At 53.3% G+C, this 15,380-nt stretch overlaps 1 protein-coding gene across 9 annotated transcripts; it reads right to left on the bottom strand.

The window, feature by feature from the left end:
• Positions 1–4,876: 4,876 nt before the first annotated feature.
• Positions 4,877–15,218, bottom strand: SPSB3 (splA/ryanodine receptor domain and SOCS box containing 3). Of its 9 annotated transcripts, none has more exons than XM_088174648.1 (8): positions 15,082–15,147; positions 14,755–14,950; positions 12,886–13,019; positions 10,689–10,866; positions 9,885–10,072; positions 7,222–7,324; positions 6,156–6,281; positions 4,877–5,919 (listed from the first exon to the last, which is right to left on the bottom strand). In XM_088174648.1, exons 1-8 carry the CDS (start codon positions 15,136–15,138, stop codon positions 5,573–5,575), a joined length of 1,329 nt encoding a protein of 442 aa, XP_088030774.1. In that variant the 5' UTR covers positions 15,139–15,147; the 3' UTR covers positions 4,877–5,572. The 9 variants fall into 9 exon arrangements, with proteins under 9 accessions (XP_088030774.1, XP_088030780.1, XP_088030782.1 ...); XM_088174654.1 differs by lacking the exon at positions 14,755–14,950 and adding an exon at positions 13,281–13,362 and having other exon boundaries at positions 15,117–15,142; XM_088174656.1 differs by having other exon boundaries at positions 10,689–10,869; positions 15,082–15,141.
• Positions 15,219–15,380: the final 162 nt, after the last annotated feature.

Below are 15,380 nucleotides of genomic sequence, written 5' to 3'. Positions count from 1 at the left end.
TGCTACAGCATTTTATTTATACCTGTGAGGGCAGCCTGTGCTTCTTCCCTGAGAAATTCCCAGTCCATCCAGTCCCATCCAAGACTAGAGAAGGACAGGCTGGAATAGGCAGTGCCAGTGAGGAGATGGGTGCTGGTGCTTTGGGGGTGAGCCAGGAGGGCAGCAGGACATTGGCTGCTGTTCAGTGCCCTGAGAGATGTTCACAGCCTGGAGCCCTTGTCGTGTGCTCTGAGTGTGTCACTTGTGTGCTGCTCCCAGTCCTGGCTCCTTCCTGTCCTTGTAGGTGCACAGCACAGGAGTCTCCTCTGTGCTGATGGTGAGCTCACACCTAAAACTCCTGCACAGATGCAGCTGCAGTAGCTTGGTCTGTCTGGAGTATCTCATAGAATCCCAGCATGGTTTGGGTTGCAAGAGACCTCAAAGCTCATCTCATTCCACCCCCTGCCATGGGCAGGAACACCTCCCACTGTCCCAGGCTGCTCCAAGCCCTGTCCAATCTGGCCTTGGACACTGCCAGGGATCCAGGAGCAGCCACAGCTTCTCTGGGCACCCTGTGCCAGGGCCTGCCCACCCTCCCAGGGAACAATTCCTGCCCAATATCCCATCCATCCCTGCCCTCTGGCAGTGGGAAGCCATTCCCTGTGTCCTGTCCCTCCATCCCTTGTCCCCAGTCCCTCTGCAGCTCTCCTGGAGCCCCTTTAGGCCCTGGAAGGGGCTCTGAGGTGTCCCTGGAGCCTTCTCTTCTCCAGGTGAGCACCCCCAGCTCTCATAGCCTGGCCCAGAGCAGAGGGGCTCCAGCCCTTGGAGCATCAGGGATAATTTCTCAGGGACAGCCCCTGTCTCACTCCCTCCTCAGCTCCTTCTCACTTGAGCCTGCAAAGATAAATTTTTTTGTATAAAAACCCAGCTGTGGCCTATGGAGTTCTGCCAGCAGAGGCAGCCATGGGTCTTACCATGGTTTGGGGTTTCCTTTCACTCACAGGGGAGCTGCTGCCACACCTTTATCTTCAGCCCTGAGGCAGATGTGAGGCTAAGCCTGACCTTTCCCTCTTTACAGACAGCAGCCCTGGGGTGTGACTGTGTGGGGCTCCTGCATGATTCCTGTGCCCAGAGCAGGGCAGGCAGCAGCCCCTGAGCCTGGCAATGCGGAGCCACAGCTCCCAGGAAGCTTCCTTTGCCTCCTGAGGAGATACTGAAGGTAAAACTTTTAGTCCTTGAAGTTTTTTGTCATTTGGATTGAGCTGATGGCAAAGTCCCACGTGTGTGAGTGTTGTGAAGGAATGCTTTGCCACCGAGGTGGTGGCTGGCTTGGATCAGGTTGCATCCACTTGCTTACACCTTCACTCTGGCTGGCAGTGGGATCGAGGAGGGACTGCAAACTTTGAGGAGCTGTTTGATCCCCTTGTTCTTAGGACCCTTGTTCAGAGGGGTCTGAACGCAGCCTCGCCTCTCCAAATCCACCACAGCTGCTCAGCTGTGAAAAGGGCTGCTGGTTCTCCCTCAGTTCCCTGTCTTGCAGAGCCTGTCCCCCCAGCAGTGCTCCTTTAGATGCCACAGCAGTCACAAACTAGGTCAAACACCATCTAAACCCTGACTTGATATCCCTTAAACTAAATTCCTGCCCTGCCTGAATGTGCCCCGAAGGGGGTTAGGACTCATGGCTTAGAGAGAGCTAAGAAAGATGAGCAGCTTTGCTGTAGCTGAGTAAATAGCTCTGGGCAGCCCGGCTCCCTCCTCCTGTCCTCCTGGCTCCCTCCCCCTGCCCTTCTGGCTCCCTCCCCCTGCCCTCCTGGCTCCCTCCCCCTGCCCTCCCGTCTCCCTCCCCCTGCCCTCCCGGCTCTCTGCCCTGCCAGCCCGGCCTCATCCTGCCCAGGAAAGTGTCCAACCCGTGTGCTTTCAGAGAATCATTAAGGCTGGAAAAGACCTCCAGGATCAAGTCCAACCTTTGACCAAACACCACCGTGCCCGCTAAGCCATATCGGGAGTACCACACCCACTATTTTTTTGGCCACTCGCAGGGATGGTGACTCCAGCTCTGCCCTGCTCAGGTGACTTTGGTGACACCAGCGCTAGAAGGGATGAGGAGGGTGAGAACCTCGGGTTATCCTAGCTCACTTAAGCTTTGGTGTGTGTGTGTTGCATGTTTCACCTCTGTCACTTCTCCTCTGGGTGCTGCAGCAGTGGGGTAACACCACAGTGCTGTCCCCAGACGTGGGGTAGGAATTTGGCCAGCACCTCTCTGACAAAGGCAACAACAAAACCTGGACAACTGAGTCCCTCACTTTCTCACACTCCAAGCCCAGAGCTTTGGGAAACCTCAGTGAAAGTTACAGAAATGTTTGTCTGTGGCTGCCAGCCTGTCCTTGATGCTGTCAGTGGAAGGCCCACATTATTTGTGTGTCTCAAGATCCTTTTGAGTCTCTGCAGATGAAAATCTGTTCCCGTGGTGAATGCAGTGGTGACTCAGCACTAGGGAAGGAAGGAATATGACCTTAGGAAAATCTTTTCACCTCCATGCTCTGGAGATGTCCAGGAAGGGAAAGAAGATTCAGTGGAAAAAAAAAATTAGCCCTTAGCAGAAAGAGGTTTCAGAAGAAGCCCAGAGCTTAATGCCAGAGGAGGGCTGCAAAGCCTGGGGTTTGGGCACACACCAGCCTCAGGCCTTGCTCCCAGCTCTTTCTGCAGGACACAGGTGGAGCTGCAGGAGTTTCCTTCCTGCCCTTCCAGGGTCAGGGGATGCAAGAGGAGAAGGACAACCCAGGATTCTGGCAGGTGTCAAATCCAGCAGCAGCTACAGTAGAAGCAACCCCTTCCCTGCTACAGGTGAGCCCTCAACACCACCCACCACCTCAACACCAACACCACTCATTATTCTGAGCTACATGGAGTGCATTTATTATTAATTTGTAGGTTTTTTGTTGGTTTAGGGTTTTAGATTTATTACTTATTATTGCTAGCTTTGTACCCCTCACCCTGTTTGTAGTTTGGTTTTTTTTTAATTTTTGCAAGTACAGTAAGTGTTAGGCATTTTATATTGTTTTGGTTTTTGATGAACTATTTTTTACTTTTTAATTTTTTTTTTTTTTTGAAAATTTAAAGTAAAGTTTTTTACTTGCTATAAGGATTTTTTACTTAGTTAATTGTTATGTAGGTGTCTTTTAATGTTTTTTTATGCACTTGGGTGGGAGGTGTTGGTCACTCCTTGTATCTGCCAATGCTTGGCTGTGGCTGAGCTGCAGCTGGGAGCCTGGCCAGGGGAAGCAGCTGATTCTCCTTCAGAACAGAGACTGCACATCAATAAATGTCTTGTTACAGATGCTTTCTTCAGCCTCTTGGCTCTCATTTCCTCTTTTAGCTTCCCCAGCTTTCTATCCCACTGGCTGGAAAGCTGCTGTCTCCTGTGAGAGCTAAGGAATGTTGGAACAGAGGCTGGGTGTAGTTCTGTCCTTGCAGGTGAGGTGCTGGACAAGCCATGCATTTTCTTCAGTGTGTCCTGACCTTCCATGTCCTGCTCTAGCTCTTTGTGGCATCTGTTACTATAGATCCTGCTGTGGCTTCCAGGGACAGATGGGTCCTGTTTGAGTCACTTTGGAAAACACCTGCCAGCTGTCAAAACCAGCTGAGAGGAGAGGAACCACTTCCTTGGGGTAACACAGCTCAGGGCAGGGGAGCTTGTTCACTGAACTCCCAACACGAGAAAATGCTGAATAAGCACCAGAAAATCCATGGGAAATGGTGGGTTAGGATGGCATTCTCTTTTCCCAAAGCAAATGCTCCATTATTACTCAGAAATAGCCACAGCCAGGATGGGGGTGGGTCAGGGCTCCCCCAGTGCCTTGCTGAGGTTTGGGATTGTTCACTGGGGCTTTCCACAGAGACACAGAACCCCTGAACTTCTTCCCACAGCCCTGGAGCACCCATGAGGACCCCTCCAAACCCCATTCCTCCCTGCCAGGGATTCCTCTGCCTCCAGCTGCTGCTGTTTGAGTCAGTTCCTGGGGAAGAGCAAAGCAGCAAGGCAGGGACAGAGCCTGACCTGGTGCAGTAAGGTTCTTGTTCAAAGCCTGGCCCCAGAGCAGCAAGAGCCATCTTTGCTTCAGGATTTGGGAATGAGCTCAGCAGTGAATAAGTGCACATGGTACAAGAAGTTTTACCTGAGCCTGTGGGGGTCTGTGATGGGAGCAGAGGAAAAGGCAGCAACTGGAACGTGTTGGGAGGAAACCCCAACAGAGAGAACTGGTTAAAAGCCATTTCCCATCCATATCTCAGCCCTGTTCCACTTTCCAATGCCCTTTGCAAGGCTGACAGTACCAGCTCAGCCTTGACTCCTAAGGTGTCCTGCAGAGGAGAGCTCAAAGGCTGGGGAAAAGCCCCATGGGCTGACCACAGGTCCTGCAAGGACTGGCCTAGGTTGGCACCAGTCCTGTGGGAGCACAGAGCCCATTCCCTAGCAGTGGCATGAGGCTCTGCACAATGAGTCACTCGTCCAGATCCTAATCCAGCATTTCCCCTCAGCAGGACCATAAAGTCTTGGAAGGGCTGCTCTGTTGCCAGGCTCTGGAGTGGGGGTTTGGGGTGTTTGTCCCATTGTGACCTGCCAGAGGACAGGCACTATAAACCCTGCAGCTTCCTTCCAGTGCACAGCCACAGGCATCAGCCTGGCTCCACCGAACATCACCCCAGCCACACTTCTGCTTCAGTGGGAAGCACAAGAGCCCTGCACAGGGCAGAGACAAGGGCACCTCTGCTGCCTTCACCTCCTCCAGCTCTGACACACAACTGCTGCAGCCAAAACCTCCCCTCCACTCTGCCACCCAGGCTATTTGTGACAAGCACCTGCAGCCTCCTGCATTCAAGGACCCTAAGAGGAACAACAGACAGCTTCTACTTTTATTGTTACAGTTTAACACAGTCTTGGACAGAGAAGAAGCAGCAGGAACCAACATGCAAAGCAATCAGAAGTCCCCAGGGGCTCGAGGCAGACCATCCACAGCTCAGCTCCTGTACCTGCTCCCAGCAGTGCCTCTGGGGGCCCTTTCCCTGCAGCTGCTGCTCCGTCGTGCCCCAGAGCAGGACGAGGTCATGGCAGACACCAAATCTACACACACAGAGAGGAGAGGACTGGCCTGGGATTGTGTCTCATGAGTCAGGTCTGTTACCTGGCTGCAATCCAGTACACTCCAACCAGGAGACTGCCTTAATCATCACAGAACATCCTGAGTGGGAAGGGAGCCATGAAGATTATCAAGTCCAACTCCTGTCATCAAGTCAAATTTCTTAAACATTGTCTGTGTCAACAGGGAGAAGAAAGATCCTTCAGAAAGAGGTGCTTCCAATAGCAAGTCAGGAGATGAAGCTCAGATATTTCACCACAAGTTTCTTGTGTCAGAACTGGCATCTCTTCGAGCCAGCAACTCTTGTAAAAGCCTGTGATGGATGTCGAGGCCAAAGATTTCCACAGCACTGGAGAAATCTTTGCCAACACGTAGAAATGGATGTCCCCAGAAGGAAGAGGTGCATCAGGCTTGACTGACAACACAACAAACCCCCACCCATGTGGTGTGCAGAGCCATTATGTCCTCCTGCACCTCTTCCTTTGGCAGGCCTCCGCATCCGAGCCGCACGAGCTGTCCGAGTCGCTCCCCGAGGAAGAGGAGGAGGAAGGCTTTGACGTGCTATAGTTCATGCTCAACACCCAGCCCAGTTTGTTGTGCAGCACCTGCTTGAGTCCTGGGGGCAGGGGCAGCACCTCCAGCGTGTCCACGCAGTGGGGCAGGAGCTGGCGCAGGCGGAAGCAGCACAGGTACTGCAGGGACGTGCGGCTGGCGCAGGACCGGATCACCTTCATGCTGCTCTTGGCCGCCGTCGAGCACACCATGGGGTAAAACTTCTTGTTCTGCAGCTTTGTGGCTGCCACCCCTGCCAGGGCACAGCACCAGGAAGGGCACGTTAATTTAGATAGAGGGCTCTCCCCCCTCCCACCTACCCTGAACCCATCAACTGCAAAGCTGTTGGGAAAAGCTTTCCAAAATCCCCATCTATTAAACAACAAATGTGAGCTTCCTCCCTTCACTTCACACCTTGGTCTTCTGCTTTCCCAGTGTTTTCTGCTGCAGCCAGACTCGAGTTCCTCCCACCCCATCCCTGGCTCTCACCTATGCACTTGCGGTTCTTGAAGAAGGTGAGAGTCCCGTGCCATGTGTCCAGATGCACCCCAATAATGGAGCCTTGGCCAAACCTCGAGGAGAAGTTTGTTTTGTCGCCCTTGTGATGCAGAAGTCCTGAAAACACACCCAAAAAATGGCATTCTGTGGAAAACCTGCACTCCAGGAATTCACCCCAACTCCCATGATGTTGCTGGTACAGCCTTGCTCAATGCCAAAAACATCCCTGCATTTCTGACCCTGGCCCTCCCATCCCAGAGTGGCTGCTGGAAAGGGGAAAGTTGAGGTTTTACAACTCCAGAGCACAGGTAGCAGCACTGAAACCCCATGTGACAGTAGTACCCTGGTGCCCTGGGGCAGGGTCCCACACCAGGTCTAAGGGCTCTGCAAAAAGAATGCCAGGAGAGATGCTCCAAGGGCTGTGAGCTGCCAGCAGCTGCTCTGGTGTCCTTAACAAGGGGATTCAGAGGTCTGGTGGCACTTCTTGTGTAGTAATTATGTCAAGATGGACGCGACTGGCACCAACACCAGTCTTTTATTAAAAACTTCATGTGCCTTCTTTCAGGCACCTCTGACTCCTTCCCTCATAGGCAGCTTCACACAGTACTGACTCCTTTTCTTCACAGGCAGCTCCACACAGCACTGACTCCTTCTATCCTGTCTGCAAGCTTCTCTCTTCCTTCTGCATGACTGGCTAAACCCCAAGCTGTCCCTTACCCAGCCACCAAACCCTGTCTGTCCCTCAGACAGCACCACACCTGATCTGTCCCTTACACAACCACATGTTCCTTCCTCCTCAGAGCACAGCCAGCAGAGTCCACCCCAAACTGCAGCAGACTCTGGGTCTCAAGCTCCAACTACAACTATAACTTGTGGCCAGCTAGCCCACTCTTTTATAACACCCAACCTCACTGGGCAGGCAAGGCTGTTTCTACTCCTCAGTAATCAACACTGCTGTAATTTATTGGGAAAGACTGCCCTCCTGCACTATGCTCACAACCTATCTTCCCACACTCCTGTGCCACTGCTGCCCACCCAGCCACCCTGCCCATGTTACCTGTGTAGGAGAGTCCCCAGCTGTCCTCGTCCTTGCCCAGCAGGCTGCAGAAGGTGTGGCGGTACTTGTCCAGGTTCACATCCGACGTCCCAATCCCCACCATCTGGGAGGCAAAGCAGGGGGTCAGAACACAAGCCTAGTGTCTTTCAAACAACAAAACACAACCAAAATTCCACCCCTAGTTCTTCCCTCCTCTTCTTGGCTCAGCCCAGAACACTCAAGAGGGGTTGGTGAAGCCAAGTCAGAGGTGGAACTGAAGGCTCTCAGTTCCAATTTCCTTTCCTAAGTGAGGAGGCCCACTAAACTGCTGGAGGTCACTGTGCTGTTCACAGAGTCACAGAATGGTTTGAGTTGGAACGAACCTTAAAGCTCATCTCGTTCCATCTCCTGCCATGTCCAGGGACACCTTCCACGGCCCAGACTGCTCCAAGTCCCGTTCAGCCTGGCCTTGGGCACTGCCAGGGATCCAGGGGCAGCCACAGCTTCTCTGGGCACCCTGTGCCAGGGCCTGCCCACCCTCCCAGGGAACAATTCCTGCCCAATATCCCATCCAGCCCTGCCCTCTGGCAGTGGGAAGCCATTCCCTGTTCCCAGTCCTGTCCCTCCATCCCCTGTCCCCAGTCCCTCTGAAGCTCTCCTGGAGCCCCTTTAGGCCCTAGAAGGGGCTCTGAGGTGTCCCTGGAGCCTTCTCTTCTCCAGGTGAGCACCCCCAGCTCTCCCAGCCTGGCTCCAGAGCAGAGGGGCTCCAGCTCTTGGAGCATCTCTGTGGCCTCCCCTGGACTCTATCCAGCAGTTCCATGTTCTTTTGCTGTTGGGCCCCTGGGGCAGCTCTGCAGGTGAGGTCTCACCTGAGGGGCAGAATCCTCCCCCTCCCCTTCTGTCCACACTGGTGGATCAGCCCAGGGTATGGGGGGGTTCTGGGTGCTCATGGCCAGACCATGTCCATTTCTCATCCTCCAACACTTCATGTCCTTCCCCCAGAGCTGCTCTTGTTCCAATCTCTGCCCAGCCTGGACTGGTGCTTGGGATTGCCTTGACCCAGGTGCAGCACCAGTACTTGGGCCTTGTTCAACTTTTTTCCCCATTTTCCACCTCCCCAGCCTGTGCAGGTCTCTCTGGATGCCCCATCCCTCCCCTCCAGGGTGTCAGCTCCAGTCTGGCCAAGGGCACCCTGATCCCACTGTCCATGTCCCCAGCAGAGATGTGAAGCAATACTGGTCCCAATGCCAGCCCCTGAGCAATGTCACTTGTCACTAGTCTCTGTTGACTCCCAACTCTGCATGTGACCGTTCAGACAATTCCATATCCACCAAGTGGTCCCTCTGTCAAATCCATGTCTCTCCAGGTTAGAGACAAGGATGCCATTCAAGGCAGAAATAAATGCTTTGCACAAATTCAGGTAGATGAGATCAGTTCCTCTTCCCTCCTCCACCAGCACTGCAACCCCATCACAGAAAGCCACTGAATCCCTCAGTGAAGCCATGATGGATGTCATCAGTCACATCCACTTTTTCCATGTGCCTTTCCAAAAGGATCTGCTCTATGATTGTCTGTTGGAGTCTCTCAGAATTTTTCTGAGAGAAATTAGAATGCAGGGATTGAATTAAAACCTTTGTATGGATTGAAGTCTATTAAGCCACTCACATATGAAGCAGAGGTGTAAGTTTAAGTTGTAGAACAAGCAAGCAAGTAATTAAGTGAGAATAAGTTTTAAGTGCTTTTAGAGAATAAAGCTCTCAGATACCAGCGCAGAAGTGCGAGTTCTAGTGAAGGTTGAAAAACACAGTCCTAGATAATTGTGTTTCTGCAGAGGCTCCAGGAACATAGTCTTAGACATAATAAAACTATAGTAAGAATATTGCTTACATTTTTCAGATAGAAGAAGACAGACCATATGCGTAGTTGATACGTAACTTGGCGTGCTAAAAAACTAGAATTCTAATAGGTTAAGAAATAGTGGTTCAAGTTTGTGTCTTTAGTTTGTTAAGAGGTTTGTATAGAAGAATCTATACATAGGGAAAAGATGCACTTTCTTGCCTTTTGCTTTAGTTCCTGCTCTCCTCACTGCCATCATCATTGTCCAAAGAAAATAAGAGCTGCCACAGCAACATCGGCTCTGCCAGGACCTCCGAGAGCAGCTTCTGCCTCTGATTACAACTTTGCCTATTTAAGACTCTATACCAAAACCTTTAGCATGGACTTTAATGCTTGTGACTCTTTGCCTTTCAAGACTAACGTGCCTTTGCAATGAACAACTTCATAACAACTAATAGTAGTTTGGCTCTTTAAAAAGAGCAACCTCAACCCAACAAATGGTAACCTAAGCACCAGAGAAATAACCTAAATTTGATGCCCTGTGTCTAGCCCAGAGGTGAGACTGGTCAGCCCAGATCTTCCTTATTTCCCTTTCTAAAAATGGGGGCTATATTTTCTCTTTTCCAGTCACTGAGAACTTCACCAGACTGCCACAGCTTCTCCAATATGATGGACAGTGGCTAAACCACTTCATCCACCAGCTCCCTCCAATCCCAGAGATGCATCTCATCAGGTCCCCATGGATTTGTGCACTTCCAGACAGCCTCAAACCTCATCTGCCATGGTGGAACCTCATCCTGCCAGACCCTGCCCAAAGTCCTGAGCGTTTCTGTGTGCCCCACACGTACCATGTCAGTGCCATACACCGGGGAGGTCATTTTGATCTCCCAGAAGTGCTGCCCGTCTGCCAGTTCCTTGTTGCCGCGGATGGCGGCCGTGCCACAGCTGTACTCCATGTGGAAGTTCACCTTGCGGTTGTCACACGTCAGCAGCGTGGCCGTTGACTTGTTCAGGTCATCCCATACCCAGTCAAAATCTGTTGAGGTAGCACAGAGGGGACAAGTATGGGCAAAGACCCTCATGAAACGAGCCCCAAGCCAAAGCACACGTAGATGTTTGTTTTGAAAGCCTGTTGGTGGGTTTGTTTTTATTTCCGTTATTATTTAAGAGGATAAATCTTAAGCTGTGCAAATCAGAGAACTGCTCGAGACCTGAACTACTCTGCAGTGCCCCACCAGGGAAGGATCAGTGCTCCAAAGCTGTCAGCATTCACCAGGACAAATTTTGGCTGACAACGGCAGAGCCTCCCTTCTCCCCACACTCCTCGTGGGATCAAGGGGTGGCTCTGCCATGCCACAGGCTCTCCCCCCAGCCCAAGCCCACCCTGTGCTCTGAGCCAGGCACCCTGCCAGCCTCTGCAGGGATCAGGAGGGCCCTAAGCATCAGCTCTGTTTCACTGGGGCGTAAGCCAGATCGGAAAGCAGGTCCCAGAGGTGAGAGCTGACGCCCTAACAGCATCAGCCCTGAGCCCGGAAACACGACAGCAGGCACGGGCTGGTAATCCTCCTACAGCCTCAGGATGTAAACACAGAAATGCTGGGACAGGAACAGGACACTGCAGGGGTCCCCCCAGCCCCAGGGGAGCCCCTTACACTCGTCCTCCTCGCCGCAGAGGCAGTCACGGACACGGTGCAGGGCGTGCAGGCTGGAGCAGTAGGGTGCTTCACTCTGGTTCTCACAGTTGCAGTAGGACTCTCCAGTCACAGGGATGGCGCTCGGGATGGAGGGAGACAGGGAGGAAAACTCCGGCTCTGAATCCGAGTCGCTGTGCTGCTGGGGAGAACAGGGAATGAATGCTCACTGCTGGGCTGGCAGAGCTCTGGGGGCTCTGCTGGGACATCCCCATTGAGAGGAATGTTGGATTTGTCTTTACAAACAAGCTGTGGGTCTGCTGATAGATAAGACTAGCCTTGAGAGATTAAAGAAACAATGGGATGGATTCCACTGATTGATGAATGGAGAAAGATATTTGCCTTTACAAACAAACTGTAGGTTTGCTGATAAATTAAACTGGATATTGAAAGATGAAAGAAGCAATGGGGAAAAAACATGAATTCTATGAGAATTAAACTAAAAAGGAGGGTTATACCTTAGAGGGGAATCTTAGGTATCAGGCATTCTGAGAAGTCTGTACCTCTCAAGTACTTCAGCCAATGGGGAAAGAGAGAAGGAAATGTGGCCAGAAAAATATGATGAAAAGGAGGCTGCGTCCTCCAAAAATTTTAGAAACCCCAGGGGAAATGCCCCATGGCCTCTCCCTTTATTCAAATAAAGTTACAGGACTCCTCAGTCTCCTTTTTGGACATAAACCTCTGGTGTTTGTGGATTAAATTTCCTGACACCAGGCTCCTGTCATGGTCTGGCCTGTCACACAGGGAGGCTGTGCCTATGGAATTACCCTGCTTTGGGACATGGATAGTGCCTGCTGCGCTGCAGGGACCTCTCAGCACTCTGTGCTGCAGGTATGTTCTTTGTGCCTGCAAGGGACATGGAGCTGTCACAGCAGGGTGACAGCCCGAGTCTGGAACACACACATTTTCAAGGAAATTCTGTGCTAAAGCTTTGGCCTCCACCAGGCAGGTTCCAGCCATCAGCAGAGCCAAGCACTGCTCTGGAAGGTGTGAAGAGGCTGGGAGGCATGAGGAGGAGAAGGGAGAGGGAGCAGAACAAAGGGAGCCAGTTGAGCAGCACGGCTGCAGCTCCTCAGGCCAGCGCTGCAGACAGGCCCAGGGGGTACCCAGGGCAGGATGAAAGAGCTTTTGTTTACTTTCATGAACACAAAAACCTGATTTACTGTTCCCCAGTGCCAAGAGATCAAAATGATCCTGGACTGGACACTGTGAGTCTCACAGCCCGGTTTCACTCCCGTGTTATGGTGTTGCCTAAAGGATTCTCTTATCACTGGCTGCAGAGTTACTCTAGGTTTGTGTGCTGCTCAGGTGTACCTGCTTGTTATTCACCCCCATGGTCAGGGGTATTTAATGACAAAAATCCTTTCAACTCATGTTTTTGCAGCTGTGTAATACAGAGAATTCAAACTACTTGGGCTTACATACTTACTGCCGAGGCCTCCTTCTTTGGGCTGCAGACCCAAGAGCTTGGGTTCTGTCTTTCCTAACTTCTAACTTTCCCAAGTGCTGCTACCTAGAAATCCTGTCATTCCTGTGACTGCAGGGACAGAAAACTGCTCATTTTCTGGGAGCACAGTGCCTGGGTTTGGACACTGTGCTCTGGCAGAGTCTCCTAGCTTCAGTGTAGCTTTGAAGCTCCTGGAGCAGCTCCTTGTGTTCCTACCACTGCACAGGGAACTCAACTCACACACTCACACAAGAATTAGGGAGATAGGGAAGGATGGCAGAGGCAAATCAGTCACTCCTTGCACTCTTTTACTTTTGCTCTCCCCTGCTGTGTTCCCATCTCCAGCACACGTGAACCAGGTTCAGAAGTGAGGCTCATATTGCAGAACAGGAAATGTGAAGAAATTTCAGACTGAAGACTCTGCCCCACAATCTCCACCACCATCTCCAAGCCACTCGCAGCCCAGGAGGGAGCTCAGCAAGCCAGATTAGTGAAATGATCCACTTCAGACACTTATCTAGAGCTCTACTTCCAAAAAAATATTTTCAAGTATCTCATGTACTTTATGTATGCCAACCCGTTCTATGCTTATAAAAGCATTTAGCTTAGTATCAATATCGACCATTACTAAATCCTTTCTGCTTTTGGCCAGTTCAGACCTGGTATCAGGGAAGGGATCTGTGGCAGCCAGAGCCCCCGAGCCCAGCCTACCTGCCCATCGGAGTCGTAGCCCCAGCCCCGCGCTCCGGCCCGGCCGTCGGCCTCGCGCCGCACCCCGCTCAGGACAAAGTGCCAGGCCCGGCTGCTCCGGGGGCGCCGTGCCATGCTGGCCCCTGACAGGTAGGCTGGGGAAAGAAACACGAGGTTACACTTCTGCCATGTCCCTGGGTCACCAGACCACCTCCCAGCGGGACGAGCACAAGATCAGCTGATGCATAGAAGTTCTATCTGCACCAAGAGCCTCTGCAAACTTCAACCTCTTGCCCCACCCAGGGTCAACTTCTCCCTGAGCCAGGTGTTCAAGTGGCCCCTAGAAATGCTCCCCATATCCAGCAGTGCTGGCAGCAGCTGTCCCTCTGCAGGAACTGGATCCAGCAGGATCTCACCTGGGCTGGGGAGCTTCAGGGCTGTCAGAATCACAGAGTCCTTTGGGTTGGAAGCACCTTCAAGCTCATCTCATTCCACCCCCTGCCATGGGCAAGGACACCTTTCACTAGACCAGGCTGCTCCAAGACAGCCTCCCTGGTACCCAGTGACCCTCCAGCAGCTGTCCTGGCCCCAGCCCCCCTGCAGCCCGTCTGTCTCCAGGGAAGGGTATCCACCTGCAACTGCCCTCTGATGGAAGACTTAGCTCTCAGTGTTTGGACAGGAAGAGAAACCACTTTCCTGCTCACTGGAGGGAAACCAGGCTTGTGACAGACTTGTCCCAGCTTGCCTCAAGGACAACAGGCAGAAGGGAAGCAACTGCCTGTCTCCCAGTCCAACAGGGGGGTTTAGAGACAGATTTCCTGAGGCTCCTTCCCTGTGCACAGCCTGACAGACCACACCAGCTCCCAGCTCCCACACAGAACCACTGCACTGGATGTGACAGGGAAACCTCAGCTTCCAATCTCATCTGCCTGAAGTTTATCTTTGCAGGATTCAACTCCCCACCAAGAGGCACCCTCAGGGCTGTAACCCTTGAACCCTCTCCCTCAGCTCAGCCCCAAGCCAGAGCCTGCCATAAAACACCTGGCCCTGTTCCTCCATCCCCAGTGGAACTGCAGCTCCTGGAAAAGCAGAACACACCAAGCCCCAGCTAGCTGGATGCTTTGATGGGCTCTGGAAATCCCACCTGCTGAAATCACAAGGCCTTGCACAGCCATGCTGGGAAAGCACCTAAAACCATAGCAGAAACCCTTTCTCCAGCTTTGCTGAGCACCCCTGGCAGCCCAGCAGTGCCCTCTCTAAGGCTGCAGCTCAGAGTCAGCACAGAGATCCTAGCAGATGATCCAGCACTGATGGCAGAGTCAGTCATGGAATCATCATGGCTGGAAAAGATCTCTTGGATCAATGAGATTCAAATCATTCCCCCAACACTGCCAAGGCCACCACTAACCCATGTCCCCAGGTGCCACATCCACATGGCTTTTGAACCTCCCTGGGGACCCCACCACTGCCCTGCACAGCTCTGCCAGGGCCCGACCACCCTTTCCATGAAGACATTTTCCCAATATCCAATCTAAACCTCCTCTGGCACAACTTGAGACCATTTCCCTTTGTCTTGTCCCTGTTCCCCGGGAGCAGAGCCTGATCCCCCCTGGCTGTCCCCTCCTGTCAGGGAGTTGTGCAGAGCCAGAAGGTTCCCCCTGAGCCTCCTTTTCTCCAGGCTGAGTCCCTTTCCCAGCTCTCTCAGCCTCTCCTGGTGCTCCAGCCCCTTCCCCAGCTCTGTTCCCTTCCCTGGACACGCTCCAGCCCCTCAGTGTCCTTCCTGACCAGAGCTACCCCTAGGATTGGAGATACCTCAGCAGCGCCAGCAGAGGGGACGGCCACTGTCCCGCTCCTGCTGTCCCGGCAGAGCTGCTACAAAAGGCCGCTTACCCCTGCGGGGCCCTGGGCTCGCTGAGGCCTGTCCGGGGGCCCGAGGCGATGCTGCGGCGTGACCCACACAGCCCCAGCGCTTCCCCAGGACGGAACGGCGCGGGGGGACCACAGCGAGGGGCCCGGCCCTGCTCTCCGTCCGCGGAAGCAGCAACTCCACCGGGGGCGGGCACTGGAGCCGTGGCTGTCCCGGCAGCTGAGGCCAGCCGGACAGGACCAGGTTAGGCCACCGCGCTTGGGTCGCCTAACCCTGGCCCGCCCTGAGCCAGAGCCAAACCCCAACCCTCGAATCCCACCTCCGGCCCGTCCCCCGAGCCCCCGGCCCACCTGCCCAGCCCGGCCCGGCCCCGCGGCGCTCTGACCTATTTTCCCCTCCCGGGACATAAACAATCCGCTGGCGCCACCGCCCCCAGGCGCCCATTGGCTGTGGCCACGCGGTGCCCGTTGGCTGTTGGCTGAGCGCTCTGTCACTCACAGGCGGAGGGGGACGGAGGGGGTGGGGTCTGAGGCAGCCCGGTACTATTGGCTATTCCGTGTGCCAATCGCCAGAGAGCGGCGCCATTGGGCGGCCGCTTGCGAAGGGAAAGCACTAAGTCCATTGGCTGATGCGAGGGAGCTCGAGGAGT

This window comes from Sturnus vulgaris, chromosome 16 (assembly GCF_052056855.1).
Source record: "Sturnus vulgaris isolate bStuVul1 chromosome 16, bStuVul1.hap1, whole genome shotgun sequence".
Classification (NCBI taxonomy): domain Eukaryota; kingdom Metazoa; phylum Chordata; class Aves; order Passeriformes; family Sturnidae; genus Sturnus; species Sturnus vulgaris.
Note: the sequence above shows the minus strand (reverse complement) of the source record. Positions and strands in the feature narration are given on the sequence as shown.

What these genes read in the sequence shown, in the direction of transcription:
- SPSB3 (XM_088174656.1), bottom strand. Translation starts at nt 15,138, where the DNA reads ATGTCCCGGGAGGGGAAAATAGGTCAGAGCGCCGCGGGGCCGGGCCGG. An exon ending in CTGCGGCGAGGAGGACGAGT is followed by an intron (nt 10,073 to 10,688) that starts GTAAGGGGCTCC and finishes CTACCTCAACAG; the next exon opens with ATTTTGACTGGGTATGGGAT. An exon ending in CTGGGGACTCTCCTACACAG is followed by an intron (nt 6,282 to 7,221) that starts GTAACATGGGCA and finishes GTGTGTTTTCAG; the next exon opens with GACTTCTGCATCACAAGGGC.